Source organism: Alexandromys fortis, unplaced genomic scaffold (assembly GCF_014885135.2).
Source record: "Alexandromys fortis isolate MF-2015 unplaced genomic scaffold, M_Fortis_MF-2015_v1.1 scaffold_35, whole genome shotgun sequence".
In the NCBI taxonomy this organism is placed as follows: Eukaryota; Metazoa; Chordata; class Mammalia; order Rodentia; family Cricetidae; genus Alexandromys; species Alexandromys fortis.
The window spans coordinates 9,479,777-9,497,763 of record NW_026067913.1 but is presented as its reverse complement, the minus strand read 5'-3'; the positions used below and the strand labels follow the sequence as shown (position 1 = coordinate 9,497,763).

The 17,987-nt window shown below is 44.6% G+C and overlaps 1 protein-coding gene across 9 annotated transcripts in view; it reads right to left on the bottom strand.

Moving 5' to 3' along the window:
* Heatr5a (HEAT repeat containing 5A) overlaps positions 1-15,271 on the bottom strand; it is a 97,034-nt gene extending 81,763 nt beyond the window's left edge. For 8 of the 9 annotated variants that reach the window (XM_050138798.1, XM_050138800.1, XM_050138804.1 and 5 more), the window contains exons 1-4: positions 15,142-15,271; positions 3,671-3,873; positions 1,561-1,772; positions 9-117 (exon numbers count right to left, since the gene is read on the bottom strand). In XM_050138798.1, the coding sequence (XP_049994755.1) occupies positions 9-117; positions 1,561-1,772; positions 3,671-3,796 (447 nt within the window). In that variant the 5' untranslated portion in view covers positions 3,797-3,873; positions 15,142-15,271. Of the gene's footprint in view, positions 1-8; positions 118-1,560; positions 1,773-3,670; positions 3,874-15,141 lie in introns of those variants that run through there. The other variant, XM_050138806.1, reaches the window with a different exon arrangement.
* Between the last annotated feature and the right edge of the window lie 2,716 nt (positions 15,272-17,987).

Genomic DNA, 17,987 nt, shown 5'->3' with positions numbered 1-17,987 from the left:
GCACTTACCTCTGCACTCTTCATTGCTTTCAGAATGTTCCCCACCGTATCAGTAAAGGCGTTAGCCAGTATTCTACCCAACTTCTTGTACAAGGCACCCAAACACACCACAGCAGCACTGAAACAACATTTAAATCAGAAACAGAGTCATGACCAAAAAGGGTGGTGGTATAGACATCTTAATACTGTGTAAATGTGACTATTCAAACTGTTCCCATTCTCGGTGGTTCTGCTTTTTATAGGCGAGTTTCCTCAAATAGTAAAATTTTTAAAATTATGTGGGTATGTGTATGGCTGTGCCTGGGTTTGTGCATGTGAGCACAGTGCCCACAAAAGGCAGAAGGGGACGTCAGATTTGCCCTGGAGCTGGAGTTCCAGGCACGTGTGAGCTGCCTGACTATGGGTGCCAGGAATCCAAGCAAGGTCTTCTGGAAGAGCACTTTACACTCTTCACGCTGAGCCATCTCTCCACCTCCTTAGAATGCTTTCACCTGTGACGAAGTGCCACTCACCTGTATTTCCTTCTGTCTTAGTTTACTACTAAGAACTTAGTAAAAGGATAAACAAAATATGAAGAACTGAAAACACATTCTTAAACACTCACCTACCAAAAACTTAGGAAGATGTTTTCATTCCCAAAGCTAGACTTTTGGCACATCTTAGTCTTTTTTGTTTATTATTATTATTATTGATATTATTATTAATTACAGTATCAGAGATAGAAGCCACGGCCCTTTGTTTATGTTACACCATGAGTGGCATTCCCATCTTATTCTTGTTACTTAATCCAGTGCCTTCTGAATTCTAGGCATGCCTTCCACTACTGAGTTGTATATCCTTAGACCCTGACCTTTTTTTTAGAATTATTTTATGTGTAAGGGTGTTTTGCCTGCAAGCATGTATGTGCACCATGTGCATTCTTGGTGCCTGTGGAGATTAAAGAGGGCACTGAATCCTGTAATTGGGATTACAGGTAGTTGTGAGCCAACATCTGAATGCTGAGGATGGAAGCTAGAGCAACAAGGACCTTAACTGCCGGTTCATCTCCCCTAAAATATGTTTAAAAGGACTTACTTGACAGGAAAATATTGCGCTTCTTTTGTTTCTTTGTTTTGGTTTTTCAAGACAGACTTTCTCTGGGTAGCCCTGGCTGTCCTGGAACTTGCTCTGTAGACCAGGCTGGCCTCAAACTCAGAGTCACCTGCCTCTGTCTCCCAAAGTGCTGGGATTAAAGATGTGTGCCACCACTGTACGGCTGAATGTTGTTTGTTTGTTTTAATAGATCAGAAATCAAGCTGTGCAGGTGATAAATGACTTTAATTAGAGAATTCAGGAGACACAGGCAGATTTCTTTGAGTTCAAGGCCAGTCAAATCTATGTAGGGAGTTCCAGGAGAGTCAGGACTACATAGAGACCCTGTCTCATAAAATAAAAGAAAAATTAAAAATAATAAACTGAATTTATGCTCTATTTCAAAACAAGTGTTAAAAAGGTTATATAATTCAGAAAAATCATACAAGGAAACAGTATTTTGTATTGTTAGGTTTTAATGTTTACTTACAGTTTGGTGGGAAGGTAACTTGGAGAGTCATCTTTGCTACGAATAAGATCATTACACTTATCAATTGTCTCATAAACAGAAAATGTGTCTCCAATACTATAAACTATGGCTAGATTCTGAGCAAGGAGCTTGCGCGTGGGAGGCCCCGGGGAGCTGTTGAGTAAGGACAGGAGCTGTTCAACAAGAGCCTTCTGCTTCTCCCTCACATCGGCCTACAAAGGAAGTAACAAAGGACGGAAAGTTAGCAGGACTCCCTGTGTCTGCATGGTACAGATCTTCCCTAGGAAAACTCCACATTATTCTGAACGCGGATCCCCATAAGTAAGTGGGAGACGCAGGTACTGTGCTATACTAACAAGTGGTTCTTTGCTCTGCTCTCACCAAGAAGGAGACTCTGAAACACACTGCAGACCATGAACAGAGACAGGGTTCTTCTTCTAAGTCTACTTGAAAGACACGTGATTTGTGATTTTACAGCTTATTGAGTCAACTCTCCCCGCTGAGTTATGTGAGCGATGTAAGGCAGCAGCCTACAGCCCAAAGCAAGAGCTAGCTGATCCTGCAGCAGCTTCCTGGTGTATTCAAGTCTTCCTAAGGACAGCACAGTTTTCTTTGTACAAGTGAATGCGTATACATGTAACACCCGTGTGCTCTCTGGAAAAGTCACTGCAACACTAATGGCAACTCAGGTGCTCGCTCTGGCCTCAATTCCACAAATTAGTATTTGCTCAATTAGTAGATAGAATTTTATCTTAAAAAAACTTTTCCCAGACAGATGTGGTGGCATATGCTTTTAGTCCCAGAACTTAGAGAGCAGAGACAGGTGGATCACTCAATGAGACCAGCCTGATCTACAGAGCGAGTTCCAGGATAGTCAGGGTTACACAGAGAAACCCTGTCTGGAAAAGAAAAAAAAAAAAGGATGTCTCTTTTTAAATCTTAAGTATATTGGCATTTTGACCGCACAGAGACACCGCATGCATACTGGTGCACCACATGTTTCCCAGTGCCCATGGAAGCCAGAAGAGGACACTGGATCCCCTAGGACTGGAGTTATAGACAGTTAAAAGTGGCCTTTGTGTGCTGGGTATCAAGCCTACGCCCTCTGGAAGACCGGCTGGTACTCTTAACCACTGAGTCATTTCTTCAGCCCTAGAATTTTATCTTTTGTTAAGTTTATTCTCCCAAACCTAGAATTTGCTTTTAATTTCTTCTTGAAGATAATCAAAGTTATCAAATATTTATATTATATTATAGAGCCTGCTAACAATAAATTGTTTCAGAATTAGGAGGGCTTTTAACTAATTTAAAATCAGTTTTAAATTAACAAACATTTATCTTTTGTGAAATGTATCTGTGTGAGTGTGTGTGTGTGTGCGCGTGTGTGCGTGCATGCGTGCTGGGTATGTACAACTGAGACCTCCCATCACTTTTGTATTACGTACAACACTGTGGTTATATAAAATGTCCTCATTTGAGATAGGTGCTGGAGTGTCCAGAATTGCCACCTCATGTCCGTGTGCAGCATGTCCAAAGGTGTAGGCACATAGCATGAGAAATCGGTTTCTTTCTTTGCATCTATTTCATGCGCGTTAGGAGAGGGAATAGAAAGAGCTTTTCAGCTCCTATTCTCCTCCCAGGTCTCACAGCTTCTGAAAGTAAAATTCCGGTGGCATTGTTTAGCACCATAGGACATCAGGACTTCATGTATTTGGAGAAACACAAGTTGTAAAAGATAATGAAGATGAAACAGAATACACAGGGGTTGTGATGTGTATGTGTGCGCGCGCGTGTTCTGCAGTACTGGGGGCTGGACTCAAGGCTTCATGCGTGCTAGGCCAGCTCACTATTATTGAACTATATTCCCAGCTCAAGCATTACATGTATTTTTAAAGTAAAACAACAGACAGTGGCTAACTGCTTTCTTTTTTTTTTAAACAAAGTTAAAAGTGACATTTCAGAAGAGGCAAGGGGTCTACCGTGTTTCACTGCTAAGTCTTAAGAAACTGTAGCTTTTACAAACTAATAGGTGACTGACTATACACGAAGCAAGAAAACAAACATTTCTGGCACATTACGGAGCAAAACCAGCTTTAGTGATGTTACCCACCCTGTTGGTTGCTAGCAAAAGCTTCTCCAAGTATCTCAGCCACTCGAAAATAAACTCGGCTTTCTGAACTTCACCTAGTTGGCTGGACGCTTCTTCATTGAGCAGCAGGCTATGAGCTAGTTCCATTCCTTGAAGCAAATTCTCTTAGCGGATCACAAGTCTTCTCACTTATAAACACAGTCCATATACCTAGGGAACAAAACCTGCAACGGAAAACAACGCGCTTTGAAAGGTGAGTAGGAAGGCAGTCAGAACACTGGAGATTTCTATAAGAAGTAAAAGCACAGCTAAATTTATCTTTAGAACTGCTGCAGGGTGAATCCCAGAAAGGTCCCAATAGTAAGTTCTAGTTAGCTGACCCAAATTCATCTTCCCATTCAGAATCTATTTTCAAAAGTACAGCCGGGTCAAACAGGCAAAACCAAAACAAAATCACTAAAACCAAGAGTTAATCCACTTAAGTTCTCCATGTTTCAGGGTCAACTAATGAGGTCAATGTTAGATTTCAGTACTCATTGCACGCTAGATACCTTTCATTAAAATGTGTCATAGGTATTTAACAAGTGACCGAATAGCTAGCCACCCTACTAAAACTCTGCAGAGAAGCTGACCCACCCTACCCTGTGTGGGTCTCTGGAGCATCTGTCTTGTCTAACCAAGAACACTTGCATTTGAGGGTTTTAGGAGCACCCGCCACCGCCCACAGTCACCTTACTGGAGTTCAGTTGTGACATGTTTCTGAGGGCACGTGGGGGATTTCTCCAGAACTGTGAAGCTCGGGTCACATTTGTGTGACCCAGACCCAGTGGGGCCTTGATAACAAGAGACATTCACCGGCATCTCGGTCTTTCTAGACTGCACACAGCACAGAAATTCACGCTAATCTTAACAGGTAATATCAGCATGGGATGGTTTTATTTTTAAGGAAGTTCGTGCTTAAGTATGCCGCAGTAATGTATTTTTAAATGGTCAAGTCAACCATAAAATATGGTAAATGTTAACAGATCAGTAGTGGACAGGAGAGGGGTCATTTTACTTGTCTATATTTTTTGTACTTTAAAAAAGATCACAATAAAATGCAGAAAGATTACTTAAGCATTTTTAAAAAGTTGCCTACCAAATAAATAAATAATATAGCATTTACAGGCCAGAGACATGGCTCAGCAAGTAAAGGGATTTGCCACCAAGTCTGACAGATTAAGTTCAGTTCCCAGGACCCCACATAGTACGAAGAGAAAACTGACTCCTGCAAGCTGTCCTCTGACTTCTACACACACACACACACACACACACACACACACACACCAAGTAAAATTAATCCCAGCACTCGGGGGCAGAGTTCAAGGCCAGCCTGTTCTACAGAGGGAGTCCCAGAACAGCCAGGGCTGCTACACAGAGCAACCTTGTCTCAAAAAACTAAACAAAACAAAAACCAAACAAATACAACTACTCAACAAATACAACTAGGTGATGAGGAACCCTCCAGTCCAGCTGCTGAAGCAACTGAGCGAATAGCATCATTTGAGCCAGATGCCTAGGAACACAGCAAGACCCCTTTTAGGAAACAAAATCACAGCAGCTCACAGGAGAAGCTGCTATCAGGAACATTAAGCACACGTATGTACAGGAACGTACACATAAACATATGAGTTCTCTAATGCATCAAAAAATGACTTAAATATTTCACAAAAGTATAGACTTTTGTCTGCTTCTGTACTGACTGCTACAGGTAATTAAAAGATTAAAGATGCATGCCTCATGTTTCCCTAAGCTAACGAAATACTTCAGCAGGAGAGCCGGTAAGATATATTAGAAAAGGAGGGGTGAGAGTAGGAAGGCTTCTAGTTCATCTTATTTCTTTCTGTGCACTTCCTAGTATAGCACACTTACACCACCAGATGACTGTGGCTCCTAGCTATCAGAAAGGCCTATGAAAAGACTCACACTTTATCTTACTTATATCAGCTGCTATGGACCTGTCTAGAGTTCAGGACATACCTTTGATGAAGAAAACCACCTCTGTCCAGCTATAATTCCTTTCTCCATCTATGCTTTAGCCATCTTCCCAATTGGTGGCCTTTTCCCCTAACAGTTCTGCCCGCATGCCTAATACTGTCCATGACATGGCACCCAGAGTCACTCCAAACAAAACCCAACTCAGCTTATTTTCAGAAGCGTCACTTTTAAGGGCAAATGCTATAGGAAGACCTGCAGCTTGTGATTACCTGCCAACTGGGGCATGGCCTCTTATACTATATACGTAAAAGCAGAACCTGTGTCTGCCCCTTTTTTCTCCTTTTCCTTGCTTGTTCGAATTGTTTGGGTTCAATCTCCATCCACCGTCCAAGTAGAGAATCCTGATTTGTAAGTTTACTCCTAAATACATAACTATCTCTCAGTTCTGAGCTAGTGTGGGATTTCTTTTAAGCGTCCGTTCACCACTTCCTCTGGCGGGATCACCAGGACAGGCAATGAACCATACAAACATCCAGGTATGGTGGTGTGACTAGTAACCACACTACCTGTGAAGTGGAGGCAGTAGCTAAGGATTACCAATCCTTAGACACACAGGTAAGTTGAAGCCACCCTGGGCTATCTGAAATTTTGTTTCCAAACAAACCAACCAAAAGAACAATCTGAACAATGTTGCTAAGATTTTTACAGAAATAACATGAATCCTAGCTTCTTGTTTAAAAAGCTTTTCCCTTTCATAAATTACCAGAATGGGGCTGGTGAAATGGCTCAGTGGCTGGTGAATCTGCCACACAAGTGTGATGACCAGAGTTAGGATCCTAGAACCCATCCTTGTACACGCTAGGTAGGCGTGGCGACCTGCCTATCACCCCCACATTTGGGAGGGAGAAACGGGACCATGCCTCAGTGAATAAGGCAGGTCATCTTCTGACCGTCACAGGCAGGTACACAAGTCCCACATGCTTTTTCACACAAGGGAGAAAGAATTACCAAAATGAACCAGCTAAAATAGTCACAATTAGGGATAGCATTTAGAGATGCCAGTAATATTTTTCTTAGAAGAAACCTACTAATAAGCACACAGAACTTTTGTCCTCAATATCTGAGACTCTAGAGGGAAAAATAACCTTAGCGCACAGAGAAATGATCCTGCAATCACCAGGGCAAATGACAATCTTAAGAATCAAATTACCCTCTCATCTGGAGACCGGCAGTGCTGCTGCAAAGACCTTTTTCTTCCTTAGACAGCAGCAATATTGTGGTGTAAAATGATCTATCAAGAAGCAAAATAGCTAATACAATGTGATAATAAATAATTCAGCAAAAAAGCTGAATTCGAGCCCCAAAGCAGGGCACAAAGTTCCCACTAATGCCTCCCATGCAGCCCTCATACAAACACCACTCTTAAAAGCAGCAGCCACCATTCCTTCTGGCAACCTCACCTTTCCATCCATCTCCGACCACACCTGAGCTCCTCACACCTGCGTTCCAAGGTGAGAAGCAAAAACACTTTGCAGACAGAGGCTCTGACCTAGTCTGGCTTTAGGAAGATGGCTGCAGAGTCAGTGCTGACTCCTTTAAACTGGAATACAGCCACACCCTACACACACCGAAGAACTTCCCTCTCCTAATTTCCTCGTCCACTCATATTCCTGTTGAGACTATGAGCTGATTTATCCACTGACAATGAACACATAGCAATATCTTTAGACATACGCTTCCTTTAGATGAAGTCTTGCTATATGCTAGTCAAGGTAACCTTAAACTTGGAATCCTCTTACTTTCTCCTCTTGAGCAGTTTGGACAAGAGCCAGACATACATACACACACACAAGCAAAACACTCATAACATAGTAACCCCCCCCCCAAAAAAAAAGAGGAAGAGGGGAAACCACTCTCAATGTATGCTTCCCAGAGAGTTGGCTGCCTCTGACTCCCAGGTGCTAGGATTAACACCCAGTGGAGATGGCGGATTCTTATGTGTAATTTGTTTTTATTTTCATTGGTGTTTTATCTGCATGTTGTCTGTGTGAGGCTGTCAGAAGCCCTGGAACTGGAGTTACTGCCATGTGGGTGCTCGGAATTGAACCCGGGTCCTCTGGAAGAGCTGTCAATGCTCTTAACCTCAGAGACAAGTCTCCAGCAGAGATGTTAGATTTTTATTTTATTTATTTTTAATATTTTATTTATTATGTATACAATATTCTGTCTGTGTGTATGCCTGCAGGCCAGAAGAGGGCACTAGACCCCATTACAGATGGTTGTGAGCCACCATGTGGTTGCTGGGAATTGAACTCAGGACCTTTGGAAGAACAGGCAATGCTCTTAACCTCTGAGCCATCTCCCCAGCCCTGAGATGTTAGACTTTTAAAGAGAACCTGGACTTTTAAAGCATTGAAAAATTTAAAGACTGGGGACTTTTAAGGTTGGACTCTGTGTGTGTGTGTGTGTGTGTGTGTGTGTGTGTGTGTGTGTGTGTGTGTGTGTACACGTATGTGAAATTAACATGAAGTCTTAGGGACAAACAAGAAAGGAAAGGTTATGGCTGAATATTGAAGTGTTTGTGTGTCAGGTTGATAAGTGGTCAGTTGTGATGTTAGTTTTGTCAAGCGGACAGAAACTGGACTCACCTGAGTAGGGAGCCTAACTAAAGAGTTATCCTGATTGCTCTTGATGTGGGCGAGCCCAACCACCTGTAGGCAATGCTCTCCCAGGGCAGGCGGCCTCAGCTGTATAATAGCCTAAGCAGCGTTCCTCTGTGTCTTGGCTTCAGTTCCTGACTGCAGGTTCCTTACTGGAGCACCTGCCTTGGCTTAAAGGTGGGCTGTGATGGGAGAATGGAGTCAAGTGAACCTGGGTTTCCTCCTAAGCTGGTTTTCTTTAGTATATTATCATAGCAACGGAGAGGAAACTAGGGTAGGGAGGATCACAAATCCAATACCTATCCAGACTAGAGTTCGAGGCTAGCCTTAGCATTCACCAGACTGCCTCCAAGTAAAAAGAGGGCACATAGCTCAGTGGTAGGGTGATGTGGGAGTGTTATATATCAATCTGTGGATTTCATTGGTTAAGCAATAAAGAAACTCCTTGGCCCTGATAGGTTAAAACATAGGTGGGAGGAGTAAACAGAACAGGATGCTGGGAGGAAGAGGAAGTAAGCTCAGACTCGACAGCTCTGCTCTCTGGAGCAGAGGCCCTGCTTCGCTCTCCTGGGCATACGCGATGAAGCTCCAACCCAGGATGGACGTAGGCTAGAATCTTCCTGGTAAGCGCACCTAGCGGTGCTACATAGATGATAAGAAATGGGCTAAATTAATGTTAGAATTAGCCTAGAAGAGGCTAGATAGAAATGGGTCAAGCAGTGCTTAAATGAATACAGTTTGCGTGTTGTTATTTCGGGCATAAGCTAGCCAGGCGGCCGGGGTGCTGGGGACGCAGCCCCGCCGCACTTATTACAACAGTAGGGTGTTTGTCTAGTATGTGCAGGGGGCCCTAGGTTCAGTTCAGTTTTCATTGGTGGTGCTTAGTTAAATCCCAATGTTAGGATTAAATGGCATAGTGAATGTAAAGTTTTGGCTAGCAAAGCCTCAAAAAAAAAAAATAGATATGCAGGTATGTTTTGTGTTTTTCTTTCCCAAGATAGGGTTTCTTTGTATAACCCTGGCTATTCTGAACTCACTATATAGACCAGGCTGGCCTCGAGCTCACAAAGATCCATCTTCCTCTGCCGTGAGAGTGTTGGGAATAAACGCATGCGCCATGATGCCTGGCAGATATACAGTTTCTGTTTCTCGTTATTATGTTCTTAATGTTGGTTCCTATTGCTCAATCTTTCCCCAACCCAGAACACTTCCCTGTACACTTCAGGGCTTCTGTCTGGACAGAGTGACCAGAACCAGCCGTCTCTCTTCCTTAGTTCCACTTCTGCAGCTCTGCCACCTGCAACACACACAGCCTGTCTCCCTCCACACCTGCCCATGTTCTCAGGGCTCACCCCTTGGCACTGGCATCGCTAACATGCAACGGAGACTGCACCTTCACCAATGGCCTCCTAGCCTCTCTTCAGGGACTCTGACCTGCTACATGGTGCCAAGCCTCAGCTTCTCTCCATATCCCCTCCAATTCGTGCTTTCATGCCTCCCAAACCAGTACTACACAGGAGACACTTACACATCACTGGGTTCAGCTGCCAGTTGGAGATGCAGCCTTGAACTGCTCTGAACCACAGCCTCTATCTTCTGACCCTAAGGAAACACTCCCCAGAAAATTTCACCTCAATAATACTGGTCTGTTGATCACAGCTGCTTTTTCAGCCTGAGTTAGTTAGCATCTATTGTCTCTGAAAATCAAAGGTGTTATTTCCATAGATTCTTAATTCAAATACATCACACAAATGGCCTTCATCGTCTTAGACACCTTCCAACTTCCCTCTGAAATTTCATAAGTCAGCCTCTGCCTCTGCACTCCTCCCAGCATTCTCTTCTTCTAAATTCCCATGACAGCTCACTGATTCTGAGCGCTGAATGGCCTCTCCAACCCAAACTTCCAAATTCCTGCACAATACAGCCCACATGGCCAGCACCCCACCCTCTGGCACCAACCTCTGCCCTAGTTTACTTTCTGTTGCTGTGATGAAACACTGGCCGATGCCAGGTGGTGGTGGCACATGCCTTTAATCCCAGCACTTAGGAGGCAGAGGCAGGAGAATCTCTGTGAGTTCGAAATCAGTATGATCTACAGAGTGAGTTCCGGGATGGCCAGGGCTACATAGTGAAAATCTGTCTTGATTTTCAACCAACAAACCAGTGACCAAAACCAACTTGGAGAAAAGAAGGTTTATTTGCTTCACCCGTCCATCTCTGGCTGTCATCAAGGGAAGGGAGACCTGGAGCAGAGCCTGGAGGGACACTATACTGGCTTGCTCAGCCACCTTTCTTATACAACCTAGGTCCACAGGTCTCGGGATAGTACTGCCCACCGTCCATGTGCCCACCTACATCAACCAGTAATCAGGACAATTCTTCACTTGAGGCGAGTCTCGTTTGCATCAAGTTGACAAAGCTAACCAGCTCACTCTCTTTAGCTCACCACAGCAGTCAGTATTTACAGACCTGTGGCACTGAGTCTAAATATTATTAGTATAGACAAAGATAATGGATTAAGAAATCTGTCTATAGGCTGGGTGTGCCTCCATGGTAAAACAGTTACATAGCAAGCATGAGACCCTGAGTTTGATCATTAGCAAAGAAAGGAAGGAAGGAAGGAAGGAAGGAAGGAAGGAAGGAAGGAAGGAAGGAAGGAAGAGAAAAGAAAGAACTTCTCAAGGCAGAAGAGAGGGAGAAAACCTGCTCAAGGCTAAACTACAACAAAGTGACATCTATGTCCAGTTTCAATGTCTATGTTCCTTTATCACTCCACACTGCTGCTAATGGCTGCTGCTAATGGCAACGACTACACAGGTGCTGACACATCTAATAAACGTCACAACCTACTGTTCTTTCTCTTCTCTTCACTCCGCCATGTCTCCAGTACTTTGGAGCTTTCCATTAAAGTGCTAGCTTTTTCAATTAGCTTCCATATCCTTCTCAACCCAGACAGCAGGTCTGTAAGTACCTAAAGTATTAGTACAGCTTCCATATCCTTCTATTTCCTTAAAAACCATCTCCGTATCACATACCACACTCTCCCGTCTCGTTTTGAGATGGGAGATCTCATTCTGGACATTCAAGAACCCCAAGGCACATTTTAAGGTAAAGGAAGCGTAACTTGTCAGCCTCTCCCCAACACTCCTCTCAGTCACAACGTCCAGCCGCTTGCTACCTAGTCAAAACTCCAGTACCACAAAGTATAAAAACAAAGAGGTCTAAACAGCAATTCATTGTTTGAGAACTCGTAAGTTTGACATGAATCCCTCAAAGCCTATTCATTCCATTCTGACATGATTAACAATCCAGTTACCTCCATTTTCGCTAGAGTGGAAGAGTGCACTACATTAAATGTGAAAGGGCAAAGCCCCCGAGAGGAGGAATAATCCTGGGCAGGCAGCTAGCAGTGATGGAAGAAACGGAACACTAGTCAATAGGGCATCTTTAAAAGCACACGAGATGCCACCAACCCCAAGCACAGCAGAATTCACAAGCCAGGACAGGTACTCTTACTCACTTTTCAAAGTCTATCCTTGTACTTGCTGCTTGCACAATCCGTCACCTAGAACTTCCGTGTTCCCCTACTAGATGTGGTTTATGTAAGACTACTCTTCCCTTCCCTCGTTTATGGCTCTCACTCTAGTCAACGCGCAGATTTGCCCTTGAGCACACCGTGGTCCAGCCTTCTGGTTCCACAGCTCCAGGGCTCTCCATCCTGGTTCCACAGTGTAATCTATAACATAACTTGCTCAGAATACCCAGAATAGAGCTCTGCACAGTCTGGCCTCTTGGAGCCGCACCTTCCTGAGGGTTTTCTTGGCAGACAGAGCTTCTTACTCCCTGCCAGACGTCCAGCGAGACGCCTTGCTTTGCAATGACAGCTCCTTGGAATAACTCCTTGTTTCTCTGCCTTCCGGCAGCTTCTGTCATGGCCCACCCATCTTACAGAGTAAAAACACAGTCTACTGCATCAAATCTCTACATTGATGTGGGAAGCTCTCTGAGATCAAACTGTTATTTCTAGATATATGTTCCTCATACAATGAGATACATAATGACTACAGACAGCATCTTAATCAGTTCAAACCATGCTAACAGAGGAGACTAACAGAAAACATTTCACAGCCTTTTGGACTTTGGAATTAAGTTGAGAGATTTTGAACCTGTACCGGTGCTTTAAACAAACAACAAACCAATTCTGGAGACACATCCAATCTCAATCTGCTGAGTATTTATTCAGAGTTCTAACAGTCCATTCTGTTCTACACTTGATCTTAGCCAAAGGGCCAAGAAGCAACCCCATTTGATTCTTCCTATAGAACCACCTTCGATTTCAGGTCTACATTTACACCTCAACAATATTCTAACCAATCTAGTAATCCAACATTGTCATCAGCCATGTTTAAAGGAAAAGTCAGGAGCAACACTAACTTATGATAGACATCATGACTTTTATATTAAAAAGTGAGGGTTGAGGCTCAAGCTCTGATATTGGGGGGTGGGGGTAGACAGGGGGAGAGAGAGAGAGAGAGAGAGAGAGAGAGAGAGAGAGAGAGAGATAGATTGTTGGTTAAATTAATATATAAACAAAAACCAGACCCAATCTAAATTAAAACTGAAAACCAGTTGACAAACCATAAAAGTATCCCCCTTTTCTTCACTCCCAAGAGACCAAAGCCACTGAAATGAATTACTCATAAACTAGGCACCCACAGGAGAAAGCCACACCCTCCTAGCACCAGCCTGGACCTAGAATTCAGAGGAGCCTCACGAGGGAGTTCTGGATTTCTTTTGCTTTCTTTATGGTCTAAGTGAAAAGCCACTCAAATTCCTCAATGATCTGTGGGAATAGTAATGTATCACACAAGACTAAACGTCATTAAACAGGTTATCAGGAATTTAGACTAGTTGAATTTAGAATGTCCAGAAGTTAATTCCTTATTTTAGTTATAAGAAAGGCTAATCAAGGTCATTAGCAACTGCCCTTTTGAGCATTAAGCTGCAAGGAGGGAAGGGAGAGAAGATGAAAATGCGCAGGCAGAGACAAAGAACCTTAATTTTCCCCACAGACAGTATATTCATTAGTTTAAATTGATGAGGTTAATTTTAGATAATAATTAAAAAATTTTAGAGGTACTTTGGGATTCTGGGGAGATGGCTGAGCAGGTAAGAAAGCTGGTTGAGTAAGAACAAGGGTCTGAGTTTAAACCCACTTAAAAAGCGGATGAGGGCTGCAGCCTCTAACTCATCACCGGAGTGGGCAGAGATGAAGCCTGCTGAGGCTGGCAGGCCACCACCTTATCTCCCTGGTTAGGGAGCAGCCGTGTTTCAAAAAAGGGGAAGAGAGCAGGGCACCTGTCTTCTGACCTCAACATATATTCATGGGTGCAAGTGCCTGCACATATATGTGCATATTACACACCTACCCCCCCTCCCCCGAGTTATTTTGGAATTCTGAATCTTCCTGTTACTAAAGTCAAACACTAAAACAAAGAAAAACTAAAGGCGATCTAATCTAATCTAGGATCCATAAACAGGACCAAAGGTTAAAGTCAGGAGTTCATTCCTAACCTACAGCTATCTCTGTAAAAGAACTGCATTCCAGGGCACACCAAATCAAACCATCAGTGCTCTCCGCCTCCTAGGATTACGTTAACTGCCTCCTTGATTTCATTTTTTGAAACTGAGTTTCCACTACTTAGCCTAAGCCGGAGTGCATCGGTCCGCATAAGCCCAGGTTGGCTGGGAACTCTCTCTGTTCCCTGCCTCAACCTTCTCAACACTAGAATTACAGGTGTGCGATACTACTCCTGGCTTGTTACGGAAAAAAAAAAAGTCAAAGGTTCTAAAACAAGGCAAATCTCTGTTTGGGTGCTCATCTAAAATCTCACTCTCTGCCTTAGTGTGTTAGATTCCTTTAATTCTGAAGCCAGCGCCAGGTTTGAGATGATGTCTCAAATAAATAGTAAGTCAAGCCTCATCCTCAAACACAGTTTGTAAGATGTTTGGGAAATAAAACCAGACAATTCTGGCCACATCCTTCTAAACCCTGCGCTAATGTTCCTTAAGTGAATCTCACAGTATTGTTTTGCAAGGTCCCTAACTGTATAGGGCCCTTTTCACTTCCTTAAACTTCTTACCATCTCTAGGCTCTAAGTTCCTTAAGGGCGCCTAGCATGCATATAAAACACCCACAACCTGAACGACCGCAAGCCATCTGATTTATCTGACCTGATCGTTGAAATGAATTAACTTGCCAGAGTTACATGTCATGGTTAACAAGTACAAGCACCTTTACGATGTTCTTAAGGATTCACAATCACTTGAAATGGTATCTTGCTGGCGTGTAGGGAGGTAAAGTAAGAAAATAAATAAAACTACAAACAAACGTTTTCTGGGAAAACGCAAACGCCCCCAGCGCCAGGCTTTCCTTCCTTCCTTGGAAGACCTGGAAACTTCTGGCAACCTAAGGCGACATCCACTCCCTGCTGCTGGGGGCCCCACAGGGCTGTAGGGCGGGTCCCCGGCCGCGGGGCAGGCGACCAGCCCTGCTCCCCGACTTTTCCCCTGCCGCGTCCCGGCCCCGCGGATGCCGTCCCCGCCTACCTGTTGTGCGGAGGGGGAACCCGGCCACGCCGCAGTCAGCCCCGGTGTCCGGGCTGTGGCTGCTGCCCGGACCCCGTGGACCCCGGCTCGCACCCACCCCGGCCGGGTCCTCAGCCTCCGCCCCGCGCCCACCGGGGTCCCGCGCCACCCGGCTCCCGCCGCCCCCGCCCCAGCCCCTCAGCGCGCCGGGCCCAGCCGCCTCTCCGCGCCCCCCGGCTCGCCTGCAGGGATGCCCTGAGCTCACACCTGTCCCGGCTCTGCCACGTTCCGGGCTCCGCGACAGCACAGCGGCACCCGGCTCGCCGCAGGCGACTGCGGGGACGAGCGGGCGGGCGGGGCTGACAGCGCGGCGGGAGCGGCCATTGGGAGCGCCCGGCCCCTCCCGCGCCCAGGCCTGCCAGCCGCCCGCCGAGCCAGAGAGCGCACGCTGTGGCAGGCGTGACTACTCCATTGCCGAGAGCGCGATGGGGGCCCCTGAGCCGAAGTCACATCTAGGATGGCAGCTGTCTTGCTGTCCCGAGGTTCCGGCCACAACTATTTTTGTTTTTGTCAACAGCTAGAGTGTATGGTCGCGGCTTTGGGGTTTCGAAGGCAAAGATACAACAGAAGCCTGGGAAAATTTAGGCAGGGTCGGAGCTGTAGGAGGAGATGATGCAATCTTACACGGAGAAGGGACCCCAAAGAGCCTCAATGAGGAACCAAAGTGTAAAATGATTGGATGAAGATCGCGCACGGAATGCGTGGCTCCCGCTTACAATCAGGAGTTGGAGTGTAATTTTTTGTTTGTTTTGAAACAAGCTTACAAAAAGGTTGCAAACATAGTATGGAAGCATTATTCCCCTGAACAGTTTTGAGATTTAAGTTGCTAACATGTCACATTGTCCCTGGGCACCTTCTACACAGTCATAAAACTCTTTATGTGATACATCCATGTTGTTGATTCTCTCAATAGTGTTCTTTATAGTAATGGTCTTCATTTCCCAAACAAGTGTTCTAGAAACGGCAATGCTTATCTTCAGCCTGGGGTTCTTCCTTTGTCTCTCTTTGACTTTTATAACCTTGACACTTTTGAAGAGTATTGGCCCATTGTTTTTATAGAAAGGCCTCCACTGGGAGTTTGTCTGATATTTATTCATGATTAGACGTAAACTAAGTATCTTTGAGGACTCTCAAAAGTGATTGTGTGCTAATGTTTGTCGGGGTTTGGTTTTCATTGCTTTCCATCCGATGGTACTGTAAAGTTACTTTTTTCATCTTTGTAATTAATATGTATTTTCAGAGGAAGAGTCTTTAAAGAGTCTTGTTTCAAGGTACCTGTAAATAACCTTGTTTAGAAATTCATAATATTTATAACACTGGATTCAGCATTTTCCACTTGATTGACTATAGTATGCTTTCATTATTTATTTACTTACTTTTACATTTATATTTATTTTTTTATGTGTGTGAATCTACCTGTGTGTATGTGCACCATATACATGCAGTACCTACAGGGACCAGAAGAGGGCATCAGATCCCCAGAACTGCAGTTACAGGCAGTGGGGAGCTCCCTGATGCAAGTTCTGGGAACTGAGCTGGGGTCCTCTGCAAGAGCAGTGAGTGTCTCTTTTGTTTTGTGCTGCACAATGCACAGTTTGATCCTGGAAACCTGACTGGGGCAGTGAGGGAATGAAGAAAGGACAGATCAGGTGCAGAGAAGTTGGGGTAACATGTGAGCATTCTGACAGTGGCACGAACTATGCAATAACCCACTGGAACCTCAGCACGGGGGGAGGGGCCAGCTAGTCTTAGAGGAGGTCTCTGTAGGCGGCATTGTCAGCTGCAGTTGCCAGTTTTTCACACATTGGTCAATCATTAGTAAACACTGGAACCAGCAGAGGGCTTTGTCACTGCCCTGCGTCTGAGGCCTCGGGTCCTTGACGTGGCTGGCCATGGTCATGTCAGCAATGTACTTTCACTCAGGGCTCATTCCTTCCGGTTTTATTTTTTCATATGTACATATGTGTGCTTGTTTTTATGTGTGCCATGGACATGCAGGTACCCACAGAAGCCTGAAGACAGCGTTGGAGCTATGAGAGCTGGCGTCAGAGGTGGTTGTGAGCTGCCCGCTGTGGAAACTGAACCAGGGCCCTCTGCAAAAGCAGCATAGAGCTATGTCTCCAGCCCCTTCATCTCCATTTATGATCAAATTCTCCCAAGTTTTCTCAGTAGGAGTTTCATTCATTCTTAGTTCTGTGTCTCTGTGTTTTGAGTTGTTTCCCAGCATTCTATGGCTAAACATTTTAGAAGATATAACAACAGCTTTGTGGACCAATCTTCCAGATTCTGTGCCCTTTAAGAAATGTCTCCATATTCTTGGCACACCTTTACTTTCTGGCATAATTAAGATAGCCCAGGCTCACCAGGGTAAACACAGCAGTTCCTTGAGAAGCCCTGATTTCTTTTAATGGATAATTATATCTTGCAACATTAGGTTTGTTTACTGTTGCAGTAGAAGCATTACTGCCCAGGCTGTATCAATGGATGCAGTTAGGAAATATTTATATATTCATACTCACAGAGTCACCAGTATGCATATACCCATACACATGCTTACAGATATATTTCCTTCTCTGACTGTAAAAATTTCCAAAGAGGATCCTAAGATACATGGATCCACTTAGGAAGGAGAAAAAGACACGATCTCCTAAGTAAATTGGGAACACGGGGGGGGGGGGGGGGGGGGGGGGGGGGGGGGGGGGGGGGGGGGGGGGGGGGGGGGGGGGGGGGGGGGGGGGGGGGGGAGAGGGGAGAAAGGAAGGAGAGTGGGAAAAATGTATAGCTCAATAAAAACAATAAAAATATTTAAAAATTCTAGTAGGAACATAAAGCTGGGCAGGATTCCCTCAGTAGGCAAAGCACATCTATAAATATCCAAAGAGATGTTTAAATGTATCAACATGAATTTGGCTCAGGATGGCAAGCGAATAGTCCTGAGCTGTTGATTCTCAAAGGGAGCAGTTAAACTCACTAGGAACTCTACACAGGCATCCTGAGCAAAGGGAAATATTGCAACAGTGTATTTAACAGTATTTTACAGAAAGGGCTACAAT